The following is a 19925-nucleotide window of genomic DNA, read 5'->3' as shown; positions in this document are numbered from 1 at the left end:
GTTGAAACATTTAATGTTTAAATTGTAGTCTGGAATACAATTACTATGCTGTTTAGGTATTAATATATCCAGAGATCAAAACTAATGACATGATTACAACTGTTTCATCAAAAAACTAATAAAGTAATTTTTACCCAATTTAATCTTACTTGTTTTCTTAGCATTATGCTTTAACAAAGCAACATCTCTCCTAAGTCCTCTGGTCACAGAGGTAGCTTTTAGAGGCCCTTGGTTTTATCAGAGTCAGCCTCCTTTGCTTCAGACCTGATCTCTCACCTCAACCACTAATATTCCTTTTATTTCTTAGTATAAATTGTTGAGGAAAGAATCTAGTGAGGTACAGTTTTTATTTAAATTTTAGTATTTAAAGGTTTTACAGGTTGTTGTAAACAAGTCAAGCAGTACAGAAAGGTGTCAAGTGAAAACTAAAATCCCTAGCCTCGCCACCTCTAATCTCCAAGGTAACTGACAACTATTTCTTGTGCGTCATCCTAGAAATTTTCTAAGCATATGCAAGAACACATATACACGAATTCTTATACAATACCTCCCTTCTTTGTGTTGAACAAGTGGGATCCTATAATATATGCCATTCTGCACCCCTTTTTTCACTTAAAAATTTATCTTGGACACCATTCCCTGTCACTATATGTATACCTACTTTACTGTTTCATTTTCTTATTTGAGACAGGGTCTCACTTTATCACCCTGGCTGGAGTGCAGCGGCACATTCCCTGCAGCCTCAAACTCCTGATCCCAAGTGATCTTTCCACCTAAGCCTCCTAAATTGCTGGGATTACAGGCGTGAACCACCACATCCAAGCTACTTTACTCTTTTAAATGAAATGAACAGCATACCATAGTATGTAAATACCATAATTAGCATAACCGGTCTCTCATGCTGTACATTAATAAGACTGTTGATAGTAAAAAAGATGGCAACAAGAAGGCAACCAACATCCTTGTAACAACTAACCTTTGTGCAGTTCGAGAATAGATTTATTGGGACAAAAGGTGTACAAGTTACATTTTGAGAAAGTCTTTCAAAGTGCCCTCTAATGGATTCTATCAACCTATATCCTACCAACAGTACACAGAGCTGGGCTTTTCAGTCAGTCCTCTGAAGTTCCTGCAGTTTAAATAGGGAACAGATATTTAACACAAAAATAGCAAAATACTGATCATTTTGTTACGTCTTTTAACAGTCTAGAAAACCAAGTGCCATAATTGGTAGCAACCACATCCTGATATGATTAGCCTTGCCCTTATCCAAATGCAAATTCAGAGGGTGCTATTCCTCAGTATTAATCTAGCTCCTAAATAATGAATTATATAGGTTGAGAGATTTAGAAGTAGATTTAGCACAGAAGAGAAAGCTATACTGCTCCTGGCACCACTACCCATAATTATCTCTAACACCAGGAGTGTCACATAATGGTGTGATATAAGGTAGTTTCCACTCACCCATAATTAGTTAAAGGCATTGATAAAAGAGACACATTGAATATGTAAGAACACAGTACATCAGCATATTCATGGCATGGGATGAACTAATTGAAAGATTTTGCTAGTTTAACAGAATATGGAGTTGGGGGGATGTGGTTCCTAGCGACAGTGAATATCTGTAAGCATCACTACATAGAATCTAGTGAATTATTTTGCAAAGCATCTTAGCATACCTTATCTCATTTCATCTCCATGGCAATCCTGATAGGAACACAAGGCAGTTATTACTCATTAAACAAAGATTCAATGAGCACTATATGCTGGGCACTCTCTGCCAGGTATTCGGTATAAGATGAATGAGATACTCCTCACTCATTCACTGGTCACTCTGCCATATCCAATCTATCTCCAAGGCCTTCATGTTACCAAGTTAGGGTACTTGGTAACATGGCCTACAAAACCCTGTATGACCTGTCCCCTGCCCATCTTTCCAATTTTATCACATGTCCCTTTATGCCTCATTCACTATGGTCCAGCTGCAATGGACCATGCTGGGAAAGGACCCAGGGATTCTTCCCACCTCAGGGATTTCCACCTTGTCTCCTCTGCCTGGGATGCTGTTCCCCCAACTTTTTGCCTGGATAACTCCTCCTCATCTTTCAGGTCTCAGATGAACTTGTCACTTCCTCCCATTCCCTTCTTCTCTCTATAAATTCAGTCTCTACTATTCTTTTTCATAGGACTTGACTTTTCTAGCACTCACAACACTTTATAAGAAAATAGCTGTGTATTTATTTGCACTCCAACTCCCCCATGAGACTGCAAGGCTTAAGAGGGCAGGGATCATGACTTTTGTGTTCACTGCTATAACCCCAGCATCTACCCAACACAATGCCTGCCTGGCACAAAGCAGACGTGAGAACAAAAATATTGAACAAGTGCAGTCACTGCCCTCAAGGACCATACAATAGAGCCAGAGGCTAATTTTACCAGAGGATGGGGGAGGCTTCAGGAAAGCTCATGGCTGAAAGGTAAGCAGGTGCTTGCTAGGAATGCTACCTACTGAAATGATCTAGGCCAGCAGGGTCGGACTGCAGCTAAGGGGGAGCAAGAAATGTATGGTGTCTCTTAGAATTTGGGCTTTGACATCTGGGTCCACAGTGGTATAATTATTCAATACAGAGAAATGTAAGATAAGGAAACTCTATTATTATTACGTATTACTGGGGTACAGGACCCAAGGAAAAGAACAGCTTGACAGAGTTGAGAATTTGGATGGCAAGAACTCTCTTGCCTACCTGTCTCTCACCATTCTCAAAGCTAAATAGGAAAGATCATTATTTCAACCTGGGAATATTCAGTGCTGAGTCACAGGTGGCCACAAGTAAGGCCAGACCAAAGGGAGGGCAGTGGAAGGACCAGAAGATTTAGCATAGACAGAGCCAGGGTTTTCTTCTGCATCTGAACACGTTTTTGGCCAGAAGATGTCAACAATGTAACTTATTGTGTTTATCTTTTGGAGGGAGGGACACAGAAGAAAAGAAAGAGAAAACTTCAGTGTCTAATATCTCACATGCCTAGTAATATCGATTTCATTTCCACTGGATGGTCCCTGTCCTGCATTTATTTCCAATTGCTCTATGTTTTAATTTCTGGGTTGTTCTATGTTCCTCCTGGATGTAGTCAGGGCAGAAATCCTAAATAAATATAATAAAATGCCACCTAATGCCAGAATGGTATTGGGTTGAAAATCATCAAAATATAACATTATTAAGGGAGATACTTCATACTATTAACTCCTCAACAGCTTCTTTGACCTGACCATGGGTCTATAAACACTGGGTAGTTAACAGAAGGTAGGAAGGAGAAGAAGAAGAATCTGGCATTTGTAGCCACCAATAGTGAAACTTTCTAGTCCCGCCTCCCCCAACCCTTGACACACAGAACAGCATTACATGAAACAGGAAGCTGAATCATAATTCTGGTCAAATAATAAGAACTTACAGTTTATTTCATAAGCTAACATAGTGAAAAGGGGAAAAAAAAAACATCCTGGAAGCCTCAATGAAAAACCTATTTTTGAGGGGAGAAAAAAAAACTACACTTTTCATGGTAGCAATAAAGCATAGTAGGAAAAGACTAAGATTCAACAGAAAACTGTAAGATACCCAAGCCTGGGGAAGGCAGTGCAATGCAGTAAGACCAAATAGGTAGACAGACTGACAGAGAAAGAGCGGGCTGGGCAGCATTGATTATCAGGAGCCCCAGGGTCTAATCCTGGCTTTGGGTACGATGTGACAGCTATGTGGCCTAAAATAAGTCTCACTGGGCCTCAGTTTCTTCCTTTGCAAGATTATACATCTGAAACAGATCACCTCTGAAGACTCCTTCCAGTTTAAAAACATCTCTTTCATAATATACCTAATTTTATTTTTCATGCCAAAACTTATAATCCAATCAGAACAGCTATAATGGACCAGGCATTTTGATGACTGACTCTCATCTAGAAGCATGTGCAGTAAATATTATCATAACCTTTCACATATTATAATAGTAAAGGCCAGCATTTGCAAGTGCTTTGCTGCATTTGTATTCACTCACTATATCCTCCCAATAATCCTGAGTAGGTATTAGTATTAACCCCATTTTACAGATGAAGAGGGTAAGACACAGAGATTAAATAACCTGCCCAAAGTCACATGGCTAGTAGTGACAGTCAGGATACAAATCCAGCGAGTCTGTCTCCAGACATGACACTTGACCCCGGATGTGACAATTGAGGCTTTTGGAGTTTAAATAACTTTGGCTACCAAATGGCAGACCTGAGTTCAGATGCAGGTTATCGCACTCCAAGACCTGTGCTCCCTCCACAACTGCGTGCTTGGGAAAGAATAACTGACTCTTAGAGAATAATTTTTTGAAAGGTTGTTTTCGTTTACCCTCTATGCAATGCCTTCCATCAGAATCCATTCCCCACCAATTTCTCCCCCTTGGAGAGTTATGGAAAGGCAAAAGGCGAAGAGAGACAAAGAACTCATTTCTTTTTAAAAATTATTTATTTATTTATTATTTTAATTGACAAAGAACTTGTTTCTTGAGTACCTGCTATAGGTGAGGCACTGTGTCAGATAGAGGAAAAGGGGATGGGGGTGTGGGCTGCCTGCTTCTTTATTCCTGCTCTAACAACCTGACTTTCTTTCAAGAGTTACCTACTTTTGTTTCGGTCAACAGGCAGGACCAGATGGCTTCTCTTAGGTGATAGTGGTCCAATTAGCAAGCCACATGGCCACCCAGATTTCACACTGAAGCTTTCGTCAATTCACTGACTGCTTTGTGAGGCTCCCTCTTGCTCCCCACCCCCCATGTGTTAGCTAAATCACCAGAGTGTTTACAAATACACTGCAATGTGCCAAAAAAAATCTGCACAGTCAAAACATATACTTCCTTTCAATTTGAAGAACAGTTTCTCGTTGCAACTATTTTATTATGATTTTCCTCTGCCTTATTTTCACACTTAGCCTGATGTATATTTTGCCACCTCACCTTATTCTGCAACCTCTACATTAGATGCAGTGTAATTTCCCATCTTTTGCACATCTTCCAAAAGAGTTTTTTGTAGTCAATGGGAGAGACAGTGAAAAATTACAAGAGTACTTGAGGAAGTATTAATAGCAAAAATCCTGTTCTAACCAAACCCTCAGGGGCCTGGTTTCTTCTCTTTTGCTCTTCTGTTGGAAGGCACAAGGGCACAGAGTGACTGAAGCAGTTGTCCAGGGGGCCACACATGCTGTGCTCCTTGCTGCCAGGTACTTGTTGAGAGTCTACTGACTCTTATATCTCATTTTCAAATCACTTGTTTTCTGGTTATAAAAGTTATACACATTCATTGTATAAAATTTGAAAGTAAATAAAAGTATAATAAAAGGAAGATAAAAGTAACTGTATCCTATCACCTGGAGACAGCCAGTGCAACAACTTTGGATCATTTCCTTTCTTTCTGTATTTATCTTCACTTAATAGGTGTATATGCAACATGTAAACACATAGAGATACATAAACCCACACTTGAGTTAAAAAGAGAGAGATGGGTCCAGGCATGATGGCTCACGCCTGTAATCCCTGCACTTTGGGAGGCCAAGACAGGTGGATCGCTTGAGCTTAGGAGTTCGAGACCAGCCTGGGCAACAAGGCAAAACCCTGTCTCTACAAACACTACAAAAATTAGCCAAGTATAGTGGTGTGTGCCTGCAGATCCAGCTACTCAGGAGGCTGAGGTGGGAGGATTGCTTGAGCCTGGGAGTTTGAGGTTGCAGTGAGCCAAGATCCTACCACTGCACTCCAGGTTGGGTGACAGAGGGAGTCCCCACAGCATCAGTCTTGTTTTTTATTTTTTTGTTTTGTTTTGTTTCTTTTTTTTTTTTTTTTTTTGAGACAGGGTCTCACTCTGTTGCCCAGGCTGGGGTGCAGTGGCAAGATCATAGCTCACTATAGCCTCAATCTCCTGGGATCCAGTGATCCCATGTCGGCCGTCCGAGTAGCTGGGATGACAGGCGTGCACCACCATGCCTGGCTAGTTAGCGAAACTCTGTCTCAAAAAAAAAAAAAAAAGTTTTATTTTAGTAGAGACAGAGTCTATGTTGCCCAGGCTAGTCTTGAACTCCTGAACTCAAGCAATCCTCCTGCCTTGGCCTCCAAAAGTCCTGGGATTACAGGTATAAGCCACCACACTCAGCTAGTCTTTATTTTTAATGGCCAGATATTATACTGTTCAGAACTATCATAATATACTTACATTCCCCTAGTATGAAAACTATGTCTTCAGTTTTTTCACTATAAATACCTTAGTATATAAAGCTGGGTACATATATCTGATATTTCCTTCAGAAATTATACTTTTTAAAATTAACAATCCATGTTATTTACAGAAAAATGGAAAGATACATGTAAGCAAAAATAAAGTCAACTATAATTTCTTTTTTAAAATACTTTTGTATATATCCTCTCAGACTTTTTTTTATATTATCCATACATGGACACAAACACATAAATTAAAATAGGATCACACTATTAATAATTTTTAAAAAGCAACAATAATAATAGTTACTATGTATTGAGTACTTACCACATGACAGGCACTGTGATTTTCTCATTTAATCCCTTCAACAATCCCCTCAACAACTGCTCGGCTTTCTCAAACTTGTTTGCACATTAGAATCACCTGGGGAACTTCAACAATACTGTTCTCTTTCCCATCCCCAGAGATTCAGATTTAATTGGGCTGAGTGAGGCCTGGGCTTGGGAAGTTTGGAAAGATCACCAGGTGATCTTTGGGCACATTAGATAGGAACTGGTAGGTTAGCTACTATTTTATCCCTATTTTACTGATGGGGAAATCAAGGAACACTAAGACAAGTAATACACCCAATAGTACGCAGCTGATAAAGGTGTAGCTGGGATTTGAATTCAGATTTAAGCCCAGAGTCCATACTTTTAATGACAGTTGACCCTTGAACAATACGGGTTTGAACTGCACAGGTTCACTTACACGCAGATGTTTTTCAACCAAATGCACAGATGGAAAATGCCGTAATCTCAGAATATGAAACCCACGAATATGGAAGGCCAAATTTTCCTATATGCAGGTTCTGTAAGGCCAACTGCAGGACTTGAGTATGCTAGGATTTTAGTATATTTGGGGTCTTCAAATCCCCCGAGTACATGGAGGGATGACTGTATCGACAGTTGGAATCTGCTTTACCCTGCTCCCCCACTCCCTGACCCCTGGGTTTAACATTATGTCATGAACCTATTTCTATGTTACTAAATAGAACTCTACATTATTATTTTTGGAAATTACCATATTCTGTTGTATAGATGCATCAAAATGCAAGTGTTTTCAATTTTTCCCATTATAGAAAATGCTACAATTAATATCCTTATTGATACATCTTTGTGCACACCCTTAATTACTTCCTTAGGATAAATTCCAAGAAAATGAATTGCTGGGTCAGAAGGTAAACATATTTTTTAAAGCTTTTAATAAATATTGCCAAACTGACATTCCCACCACGAGTGTATGAGAACATCTGCTTCCTTGCGTCTTTGCCAACAGTGAGTTCTGTCATTCCTTTTTAATCTCTGCAAATTATACTGGAGAAAATGGTATGCCATTCTAATTCCCCTTTATTTGACTACTGCTGAGATACATGTTTACTGGCCCTTTGCATTTCTTCTTTGATATATTTCCCTTTGCACATTTTCCCTCGACCTTTGTACATTTTTCTAGTAGAATATTTGTTTTTTCTTATTGCCCTGTTAAGTCTTTGTGTTACAGATAATGAATCTTGCTGCAATTGTTGTTTTCTCATTAACTTTATTTATGGTTTGTGCAGAAATTTTAAATTTTCATATAATTGATTATATTAATCTTTTTCATTATTCTACCTTTGATATTATGCACACAAATATCTTCCCTATCCCCAAGATTATATACATAGTCTTCCATATTTTTTTAGTTCCTTTATCATTGCCCTCTCTCAAAAAAAAAGAAAAAACTATCTATTGCCGTAGTTCTAAAACAGGATTGCAATGCTCAGGTCTTAAGACTGAATCACAATTTGGGGGAATGGGGACCTGAGTAGGAATATTTTTTAAAGCACTACAGGTAATTCTGATGCCCCCTCCTCTATTAAGAAACATTATATTAACCCTTCTAAATTTATGCTGTCATTTTTTCCAAATTACTTCAGCACACGTGTTAAATAAATCATTTCATTAATTTGAAGTGCTACCTTTATCATGGTTGATAAGTTCCATGATAGTAGAGACCATACCTGTTTCCACTGACCATTGCGTTTCTAGGGCCCAGCAGAGTGCCTGCTGTACAACTAGTGTTCAATAAATGTTAATGGAATAAATAAATAACAACTGACAACACAAGTCTCCAACTTCAAACTGGCTGGAGGTTATTAATGATAACCCTGAGTTATCAAAAATATCAAATTATGCTCAGTACACTGTTTAAAGTGGCCAGAAAAATATATTAGAGGGCTCCATTAAGTGAAGTCAAAATAACATTGGCCCCATTTAAGAGGTATGGGAATTCAGATCAAATTCTCCACGGAGGAACCAGACAGCAATGAGCCAAGAACCTAAGGAGATTTGGGTTCCTGTAGTCCTTAAGGTTCCTCAACAAGCTCTAGAGACTGACTCAGAAGCTTCCTCGAGCTGAGAACAGACTCACGCATTCCCTCTTCCATGAGCCCACAGAAAGAATACTGGAATAGGGAATTAGGTGACCTGGATCTTTTTTTTTTTTTTTGAGACAGAGTCTCGCTCTGTCACCCAGGCTAGAGTGCAGTGGCGTGTGCCAGCTCTGCCTCCTGGGTTCACGCCATTCTCCCGCCTCAGCCTCCCGAGCAGCTGGGACTACAGGCGCCCGCCACCACGCCCGGCTAATTTTTTGTATTTTTAGTAGAGACAGGGTTTCACCGTGTTAGCCAGGATGGTCTCGATCTGCTGACCTCGTGATCCAGCCCCCCGCCCCGGCAAAGTGCTGGGATTACAGGTGTGAGCCACCGCGCCCAGGCGCTAGATGTTTTCTAAGGATCTTTTCAAGTCTAAACTTCTATTTAAAGACCCAAACAGACAACCACAGGACAGGGCTTCCGAGGACAACCTGAAATTACCTCCACAGAACAAGGTCCCTGTCACACCCCAGGTTATAGGAAAATAATAGTGACAGTAGTAATAACAGCTATTGCTAAATTTTACTGAGCACTTACTATATGCTAAATAATATTCTAAATGTCTTACTAATAATGGCACACACTTATATGGCATTTACTATGTTCCAGTAAATGTGATCTGCATATATTAGCTTAATTTGTCATCACACCAAGTCTATCAGGTGTTCTGCTTTTCCCCCTTTTCAAAAATTGATATATAATAGCTGTACATATTTTGGGGGTATATGTGATATTTTGATACATGTATACAATGTGTAATGATCAAATCAGAGTAATTGGGATATCTATCACCTCTAACATTTACCTTTTGTGTTAGAAACATTCCAATTTTTTTCTTCAAGACATTTTGAAATATATAATAAATTATTGTTAACTGTAGTCTCCCTACTGTACTATTGAACACTAGAACTTTTTCCTTCTCTCTAGCTGTATGTTTATATCCATTAACCCACTTCTCTTCCTTCCCCAACCTCCTTCCCTTCCCAGCCTCTGGAAACCACCATTTGACTTTCTACCTTCATGAGATCCACATTTTTTAGCTCCCACATATGAGTGAGAATATGCAGTATTTATCTTTCCATGCCTGGCTTATTTCACTTAACATAATGACTTCCAGTTCCATCCATGTTGCTGCAAATGACAGGATTTCATTCTTTTTATGGCTGAATAATATTTTGTTGAATATATGTAACACATGTTTTTTATCCATTCATCCAGTGATGGACACTTAGGTTGATTTCCTATCTTGGCTATTGTGAGCAGTGCTGCAATAAACATAGGAGTGCAGCTGTCCCTTCAATACTGATTTCCTTTCTTTTGGCTATATACTCAGCAATGGGATGAGTTATATTGCTATCTCCATTTTGTAAAGGAGAAAACTTGCACACAGAGGGATTAAGTGACTTGCCCAAGGCCTCGTAGCTACCAAGTGACGGAACCAATGGAGTGGAACTCAGACCCACACATATAACTATCATACCACACTGCTTCCAAACTATCATCGTATTTTGCTGGTTACTTCAGAGGTTACCCAAAACAAGGGATAAGCTGCAGTTACCCAAATAGCTTACTTATACGGAACACTCCCCTCTTCACTAATGCTGGAAAAATGAGGTTTCACTTCAATGTAATTTTAAGCACATCTGATTTCAGGACCTGGGCTTGCAAAATACATTATTTACTATGAAAATATGACATTATGATTAAGAGTTGTTAAACATTAAAATGTGTTTATTATAAAATAAATCATTAACTAGTAATGACATTTCCATTAACTACAGAGAAAAAAAATACAAGCTCTTTATGCACCATTAGGGACAAAACTTTAGATCCCCATCTGTGCCAACCTCAGTTCTGTACTTTCAAAACTGTCTTTGAAACATCAACCTGACAGCCCACAGGTGTCTCAACCCAAACAGGTCATCCAAATTCAGTGTACCATCCCCATGCCCATCAGCTGCCTCTCATGCTCCCCATGCCAGAGAATGGCACCAGTGGCCCCCAGGCACCCAAGCTGGTAGTTAATCCAGGCCCATTTCTTGCCACATCCACTCACAGAATATTCTAGAATCCCATTCTCTCTAACCTTTCTGCCCCTGCTTCTGTTCAGACCCTTACCATCTCTCCCCTAAACTATTCCAGAAACCTCCTGACTGACTCCTAGTTTTCACCATTTCCAGCTCAGCACTGCTGCCAAAGTAATCTTTCTAAAACAAAATCTGATTATGTTACTTCCCTGTTTAGAATCTTTGTCTTCAGGATAAAGTGTAAAATCCTTCCTAGAACATACAAGGCTCTTTATTATCTGGCCTCCAACTACCTTCCCTGCTTCGTCTGAGGTCGTGCCCCTACACATCTCACATGAGGCGAACAGAGCAACTTGGAACTTCCCAAACAGTGCTGCTCTGTCTGCCCAGAATGCAATTCTCTCATTTGCCCATCTGGCAAACTCCTACTCATTTTTTTAGACCAGCTCAAAACTCAGACTTCATCAAGCTTTTCTCGGGGCTTCCCTTGCTTTTTGTACCTCTCTATTCTAACTTATTCAGCGTGGCGAAATTATTTGTTTATGTGTCTGTCTTTAGATGACAAGGAATCTTCTAGCATCCTGCAACTTATTCATCTCTGTATTTCGCTTGTTGAATGAAAGAATGTCTCAGGATTTAAGCAAGAATATCCAAACTGCTCTTGATAAATGCCCATTGTGTGAGTCAAAGCAAGCATACAGGCCAAATCCCGTTTCCATAAATGTCTTCAAATTGATAATCTTTATACATGGAAACTACTTGTTACATTTGTGTGCCTACATAAAGTCACAACCAACACAATGAAACATTTTTAAAAGATACATCAGACCACCAACTAACCAACCTGCTGAATATTTCTAGATATTCAAGCTATTTCATTCTACTCCATTTAAGTGGTCTTTAACTTTTTATGGGTCACAGGCCAATTTTGGTAGTGTTTGTCATCATTTCTTAAACCCACACTCACTTTTGATAACCATAAAAATCCCACATAACCCTGGAGATTCCTAAACCCTCCAAAGGGCACAAGCCTCAACCCCACTAAAAATAAAACATAATTTTGTATGTGGTAGGAATTCACAAGTTCATGAGAGATGTAATACATCAGCTAAGATACTACTGAGCTTTGCTCTCAGGTAGTTCATATTATTAAAATAGGCATTTTCCTTCTCAATGTTTATATTGTATCAAATATAAACACTGTAACATTAAATATGCTCTTTCAAACTGCATACATCACAAAGTTTTTATTGGGAAGATGAAGCTGGAGAGGCACTGACATCTGTCTCCCCAATCTTATGGTGGGGAATCTTATGATAGAAATTTGCCAGAAACAAATGAAAAACACAAATGGGAAAAAATATCCTGTCTCCTGGCATATAACCCCCCAACGATCACTTGTTTAAATGAAGGGAGTTCTTTTAAATGTTGCTGGCATGCCATTTTCCTACTTCTCCTCCAACCCCACTTTTAAATAATTTAAACTTATAGCTAGCAGCAGCTTCTTTTTAAACTAATGTGTTTTGTCCTTGCAAAGACAAAGGGTTAAATTAAAGAACAGCTGGCTGCCTGCCATTGGCTGGGTGGGGAATGGCTGGGTGAGGGTAGAGAATAGAGTAGGAGGAAAAACCAGTTAGAAGAATAAGTGCTAATTTCTTACCCTGCCACATGGCCATCTTGATCCTATCTTCACCCACTCTGGGGTCGCAGGCTGAGTTTCCCAGAGCCACTCAGTTTTATAGGGAGACTTGATAAGAAAGGCAGCTCTGTGGCTCTGTTTTCTGCAAGGTGCTAAAGCCCCAAACCTGAAAATGTAAACAGAAAAATGAATACCTAAAAGAAACTATACACTTCAAATGCTTGAAAATTATCTCCTGCCCCTCTCCGAACCTCTCTAAGATATGCAGGCATGGGTAGTGTCAAGTTTCCCTCTAAGCAGCAAGGTATCTCTGAAGAGAGAGAACACCAGAGATCTGGAGCGAGTTAATGCTGCCACTCAGTGCTATACAATGCTGCATGAATCACTGGAGCCTCAGTAAATAAGTTCTGAGTCTCAGTTGGTGAGATGCTGCATGAAATCACCGTTAAGCACCTTTCCTACCTTGAAGTTTCATGCTTTGGAGACTGAAGAGCAACATTAATATCCAGTGCCCTAACCAACCCCCAAAATACCCAAAATACCCAACTTTACATTTAAAAATCAGCAGAAGGAGAGGAAAGTTTATGAATACTTAAAGTTTGGAAACAGATCTTGTATGGGGGGAAAAAAAGAAGCGGAATAAAAAGTGAAGAGTGATGATACCCTTTGACTAGTAGTTCTTTCTCTTTGTGTCATTATACTTTCCCACCCTTTGCAAATTTCCTATAGTGAGCATATATTGCTTTTATAATCGGGGGAAAATGAACCAAAGAAGAAGAAAAATGTAAAAATGGAATACCAGTTCAAAGAAAACCAAATTAATTCAGCTAATTCCGGTTGTTAAAACTTCAAATCCAGTCAAAGGACAATACTATTTACAAATATATTAAAGGAGTTAGGGGCCGCGTGTGGTGTAATCCCAGCACTTTGGGAGGCCGAAGCAGGCAGATCACCTGAGGTCAGGAGTTCGAGACCAGCCTGGCCAACATGGTGAAACCCCCGTCTCTACTAAAAATATAAAAATTAGCTGGGCGTGGCGGTGCACTATAATTACAGGTGTCGCCTGTAATCCCAGCTACTCGGGAGGCTGAGGCAGGAGAATCGCTTGAACCCGGGAGGGAGGCGGAGGTTGCAGTGAGCCGAGATTGTGCCACTGCACTCCAGCCTGGGTGACAGAACGATATCTGTCTCAAAAAAAAAAAAAATAGGAGCTAGGAATGGGAGAAAAAATGAGAGGTCTGACGACTTAGTTTGACTTAGAGGCTTAACACTCTGCTTGTCCATTTAAACAAGATCTCAGTTAATAAATTGGTCTTCCCTACTTAGCATACAAGCCAATCTGTTTTTTCTAAAAGTCTTCACCTTTTTGACCTGGTGAACATTAAAGTAGATTGCTATTTCCATATCTTTTATACAACCAACGCCTCCGCCTCCTAAGTGAAAGCGCTAAAGCACAAACACTGAAGGCTAATACTAACGTGAGAATCGTGTTGGCCTTCTTTAATGACAAAAGGGTTAATGTGTACACCAGTCCCAAAACACCAACAGAGAAAAGACAGTGCTTTGGACAAGGAGAAGTTCGCGAAGTCCAAGAAAACTAGGAACTCACAAACTCCTAGGGTGAATTCACCAGGAAAAAGCGCTCCGATGACTTATCTGAGACCTGAGACAGTCTGTTTTGATTTGCCTTTTTTTCTTCTCCTGTTTCGCGTGCAGTTAAGAAGTAATGATCGTCGTCCCGTGGGACTAGGCGAAATTCAACATCTCTGAAATTAAACCCGAGCAGTTGCTAATAAACGTATGAAGTTTAAGTAAAGTGGATTCGTGCTGGTTTTTTATGCTCCAAACTTCTAGATTTCCCGCACTTACTCGGGGCAGCTTCCACTGACGTTATCGCACGGGCACAGGTACAACTTCGCTGGGAACTCCGGGCAACTGATTTGCTCTGAAATGTTAATCAAAGGAAATGTGCGTCAATGTAAAGGTAAAGCTTTTCCCGTATGGGTCAAGGGGCTCAAGAGCAAGGCTCGAAAGTCTGGAGAGAACCAGCTACGCTCGTTAAGTGGCAAAAGGAAAACAGCGCAGCGACTACTTTTCCGAGAGTTTCTCCACTTCGCTAAGACCCATACAAAACCAGCGGCAAGTCCAGAGCCGGAGGGAGAAAAGCCGGGCCTCGGCTGAGCTTTGCCAACCTCAGTTACCCTACCCCAGTCCGGGAAAGGGGACGCAGGCGGCTAAACACTCCGATTCAAAAGCGGGGCGGGCTTGGCGCCGCTCCGCAAGGAAACTTCACTCGGGCAGCCCAGGGACCTTACTCGGAGAATAGGGCTGGGCTCCCGGGAAGACGCCGCTCCGCACTGGCTGGAACTAGCCTGTCTAGCTCTTCCAAGCGCCGGGCTGCCGCCGCCGGGCGCGAGAAAGCCCCATCTCCGGGGGTCCAAGCCAGCGGGGTTGCGCTTCCCCTGTGTCGCTGCGCTTAGTGGGTGCTCCGGCGGTGGGCCGGGGGCCAGCGGCCCACCAAGGACCTGTTGGGGAAGGGACAGCCCGTTTGCCTTTACCTATCGCCGAGGTCAGGAGCGGCGGAGTCCGTGTCCGCCGCCGGTGGGCAGCGCGCTCGGTCGGCTCTGGCGTCCAGGACACCAAGTTGAGTGAGCGCCCCACGTAGCCGGCAGAGCTTCATTCACACAGCCCAGCCGGGGAGGAGGGGGAGCGAAGCGGGCGCGCGGCTCATGTGACAGGGCGCCTCGCGAGTATCGGCTCAGCCCAGCCAGCGTCTGCGCGTGCGCGCCACGGCGGGCTCACACCCGGCACCTCTGCCCAGCGGAGGTGAGGGGAGGCCCACCGGGGAGGAGCTGACAGGAGGAGTTTCAACTTGCGCAGCCGCAGTACGTCGCCCCCGCTCGCTGCCATATTTAATGAGTACTGGGTGGGCGGGTCCTATCCCAGTGCTGGGCGTGTCAGTTGCCTTTGAAAACGCAATGCCCCATTGTGTTTCACTATTTCCAGTTTTCAGCGCCTTTTTTTGTTGGGGAGAAGGGTTGTCCTTAGAATAAAACTGTCTATCCTGCGCTTTCGGCCCACAGAGTAATTAGTAGTACAAATCTAATACTAATAACATTAGATCACATAATTTAAGCTTCTTCTTATGTGTCAGGCACGCTCCTAAGCCCTTTACTTTTTTCGTCTCATTTGGTGTTCACAATAACCCCGAGGGGTATTTCTCCATTTTTACTCATAAAAATACACAGGTACAGAAAGGTTAAGTAACTTGCCTAAGCTCATATAATAGTAGGAATAGGAACAGTGATGGAATGTAGTGATACTTTTAATAGCCAACTTGATGCTCTCAGCAACGCTGCAAAAACTATACTGCAGTTGTTAGTACTGCATTATCTAAGAGGCTCAGAAAAGAAAAAGTCACAGGACTAGTAAGTGGTAGAACTGGGAATCCCCCCGTCTCTACTAAAAAATACAAAAAACTAGCCAGGCGAGGTGGCGGGCGCCTGTAGTCCCAGCTACTCGGGAGGCTGAGGCAGGAGAATGGTCTAAACCCGGGAGGCGGAGCTTGCAGTGAGCTGAGATCCGGCCACTGCACCCCAGCCTGGGCGACAGAGCAAGACTCTGTCTCAAAAAAAAAAAAAAAAAAAAAAAAAAAAAGAACTGGGAATCCAACCTAGGTCTAACTGACTCCAAAGCCCTTACCCTAGGTTTGAAAGAAATAGCACCCCGTTTTGCAGAAGAGAAAACTTAGGCCAAATGGGGTGCACTGACTCACTTAAGATGATCCAGCTAATTAGTTCTTGGCAGACCTGAGACTGGAATCCATATAATCAATCCAAGTAATCTAACTAGAACCCAGGTACTCTACTGCAGTGAACAATTTGGAATGCCTACTTTGGACAAGCTAAGTGGTCAGGGATTTAAAAACCCCTATCCTAGCCCAATCAGCATAAGGCTACCAGGGACAAATCTGTAATCCAACATAGTCAGGCTTTGACCCATTGCAATATGAGAGACTGCACACCAGAGAAACCATGGGCATTTCATCAAACAGAAAAACATAGAGTCATTTATAGGATTGGAGAGAAGAGTGGAGTTTAGGTGAATTTTAAACAAAGCAGTGTTTTTGGTAAGCTCAAAGCAAAGCAGTACTGTCATTTGGGGTCACCATCAGGTCTGAAGTGCAAAGTGAACCCAGAGTTGTGTTTCCTTGGGAACCACAAAATAAAGATAGATGTGGAATGTTGTGTCCAGATATCCCTTATCTGAAGCTCTGCACCTGGGTTGGAAATTGAGGCTGCTTCTCTGTGTCAAAGAAACTTATGTCCTCCAGATGCATGTGGGATGTTTCATTCTTACTGATATGATTTCAAGCAGAAGAGTTTCTGATAATCTACGATTTTAGGGAACAAAGTCTCTCAGTGAATAAAAAAGTGGTGGTCACTGAAATAAAAACATCTTTACCACTTTACAGCTGCAATATGTCCGCCAAAGAAATATTGTTCTCTGTTAAATTTGCATCTGGTTTTATCCGTGTGTTATTCCAGCCTGATGAATGGCTGGATTTTTGTTTTCTCAGTCCAAAATAATTCTTGCTTTCTGAACTGGTAACATTCAGTTCCTTCCTTCAGGCACTCATGGTGTATGGGATAGCCACAAATGACTAGAAAATATTAGTATCAGAAAATATCAGTACAGGCCTCTAATAAAGGTAAATCCAAGTGGAGGTAACACCAACGGCAAAGATGAGCAGGCAGGAAGTTTTATGAGGACCCATGAGTAGTCCTTTGTGGTTGAAGTTTAGGGTAGGGAAGTACAGGGGAATTGTGGAAGATAATACCCAGAAGGTAAATTGGGGCCCAATTTTGGAGGTCCTGAATATTGGACTAAGACTTATACTTAATTCAGAAAGTGACTGACAAAGAATTGAGGTTTCTGAGCAAGGCAATCCCCTTTTGGAATTCATCTTTAAAAAGGTGAATCTAGAGTAATTGTTCAAAGAGAGGTCTGATTGTTTGCTTGATTTTTTTTTTTCTCTCATTGAAGTAGAAGAAACTGGAGCTTATATGTAGGTCGAGCAGAAAAACTACTGGTGAAATCAATACTAAAGAGGCAAGAGGCCGGGTGCGGTGGCTCACGCCTGTAATCCCAAAACTTTGGGAGGCCAAGGCGGGTGGATCACCTGAGGTCGGGAGTTTGAGACCAGCCTGGCCAATGTGATGAAACTCCATCTCTACTAAAAATACATGACTAGGCATGGTGGCCAGCGCCTGTAATCCCAGCTACTCAGGAGGCTGAGGCAGGAGAATCACTTGAACCCAGGAGGCAGAGGTTGCAGTGAGCCGAGATTGCGCCATTGCACTCCAGCCTGGGAAACAAGAGCAAAACTCTGTCTCACATACACACAAAAAAGAGGCAAGAAAAGGAGGGGAGAACTAATGGAGTAAAATAATTGAGAGGAGAGAAATGAGATTCAAAACACAAACTAACCTCAGACACCTCTTCCTCTGATACAGGAAAAAACGGGTTGAAGGATGGCAGTCTGGTTGGAGGGAGACATGTCACGAAACTGCCTCTGCAAAGCAAACGTATTGGCTTTACTTAAAGTACATACAGGTTTATTTGGGAGAGCTGGGGAGCGAGTGGGAGGGAGCAAGGAATTGGGGGGGAATTGGGAGTTATAAGAGGGCTGCAGTACATCCATGTTACCACTTGGTGTCGCCACTGACCGATGACAGCTTGGAGGGCTCCAGTTGGGGACCAAATCTCCCCCTCCCCCCAAAAAATGTGCGTTTCAAAAAAAGAACATTTTATCTTTTGCGAATTGCAAAACAAAACAGAGAGTGAGCTCCAGAACCAGACTGCCTGGGCTCAAAGCCAACCATACTCAGACGCTTACTAGCTGTGTCACCTTGTTCAAGTTATCTAACTTCACTGTTTCAGGTTTCTTACCTATAAAATGGGATAATAGGAGTAAATGTATTAACAGATGTAGAACAGTTAGAACAGATTAAGCACTCAATAAATGCTAGCTTGTATTACTATTGATAATGATAATGATGATAATGAATATTATCCTTCAGCCTTTGCATCCCCAAGTTTTTCAGAAGCTATTTGTGTGGTGAGTATAAATGCCTATACAATACCTTCCCAAGCGACGTGGTGAGAGTTTGGTGCTAATGTGGCAATATTAACAGTTCAATCAAGAGGTACAGATTCTGACTGTTAACTTGTTTTCTTTCCCATGGCTCAGACCACTCTCTACAAAAATCCAGCCAGGTGTCCCATGTGTTTGTGCCCATGGTCATGAGTGGGTTTGGCCAAGAGAGTGAAGATAGATCAGCATAATGAGTCCTCTGCTCTCCTCCCCCTACCCTGGAAAAAACTGAAAAGATGTTCCCACCCCACCTCCCATGACGGTCAACAAACTGTTAACAGGTCAAGAGCCATTTCAGGTCTTATAGAGCAAAGAGTAAATACATTGTGATCTTAAAGCTTATTTTAAAAATAAAAAAAAAACAGGGAATTTCTCTGTATAACAAAAGGTAACACTTTAGACTTAATATTGCAAAAGAAAAAACCTTTAGAACAATAGATCACAGTGACACCTAAACTATCATGTCTAAATGCAGCTTTAACTTTCATTTTAAAATTGGCATTGCAAATAGAGACAGATAGTTAGATGAATACGTAGCCATGTAGAGTAGTGAGTGTTTCTTGTATGGTTCTTATTTATTTGTTTCAGATTTTTTGAGCCCTTACTATTATGCTAGTCATTGTGCTAGCCGCTAGAAATACTGATTTTAAAGTAAAATTTCCCGAGTGCCTAAGAAATGCCTGGGATAGTTCTAGAAAAAAAAAATGGGGCAGAATAAAAGAAAATGAACAAAGTTCTCTAGCTCAGGGGATCTGTCAAAACAGTAGGTTAGGAAATCCTGATAACAAAGTGATCCGAAGTCATTTGTAGTTGCCCTGTGCCTGGAGAGCAGGGTATCAAAGTTAGCAGGTGGCTTCTATACCAAAATGGATAGCCAACCTCATAACTGGAGAAATGCTACTGAAAGCTACCATGAGATACCATTGGCAAAGTTTTAAATATTTATAATAGTTTGTGTTGGCCGGGCACAGTGGCTCATGCCTGTAATCCCAACACTTTGGGAGGCCAAGGTGGGCAGATCACTTGAGGCCAGGAGTTCGAAGCCAGCCTGGCCAACATGAAGAAACCCCATCTCTACTGAAAATACAAAAATTAGGTAGGTGTGGTGGTGCATGCCTGTAATCCTAGCTACTCGGGTGGCTGAGGCAGAAGAATCACCTGAACCCGAGAGGCAGAGGTTGCAGTGAGCCAAGATCGCACCACTGCACTGCAGCCTGGGCAACAGAATGAGACTGCTTCAAATAATAATAATAATAATAATAATAATAATAATAATAGTAATAATAATACACTGTGTTGACAAAGCAGGGGTGGGAGGGTAAGTCCTCTCATAAATTGTTGGTTGGAGTGCAATTAGTCAATTGAGGGCAGTTTTGTAATAACTATAAAAACTATGAATATATGGGACT

General features: G+C 41.4%; 1 protein-coding gene across 3 annotated transcripts in view; it reads right to left on the bottom strand.

Annotated features, from left to right (window-relative positions):
- Positions 1–15246, bottom strand: part of CLCN5 (chloride voltage-gated channel 5) — a 160525-nt gene extending 145279 nt beyond the window's left edge. The window contains exons 1-4 of one of the 3 annotated variants that reach the window (XM_015127412.3): positions 14918–15246; positions 14229–14304; positions 13969–14125; positions 12381–12525 (exon numbers count right to left, since the gene is read on the bottom strand). In XM_015127412.3, the coding sequence (XP_014982898.1) occupies positions 12381–12396 (16 nt within the window). In that variant the 5' untranslated portion in view covers positions 12397–12525; positions 13969–14125; positions 14229–14304; positions 14918–15246. Of the gene's footprint in view, positions 1–12380; positions 12526–13968; positions 14305–14917 lie in introns of all 3 variants that reach the window. The other 2 variants (XM_001083302.5, XM_001083186.5) reach the window with 2 other exon arrangements.
- Positions 15247–19925: the final 4679 nt, after the last annotated feature.

This window comes from Macaca mulatta, chromosome X (assembly GCF_049350105.2).
Source record: "Macaca mulatta isolate MMU2019108-1 chromosome X, T2T-MMU8v2.0, whole genome shotgun sequence".
NCBI lineage: Eukaryota > Metazoa > Chordata > Mammalia > Primates > Cercopithecidae > Macaca > Macaca mulatta.
The sequence above is the reverse complement of the archived record's forward strand: the minus strand, read 5'-3'. Positions and strand labels throughout refer to the sequence as shown.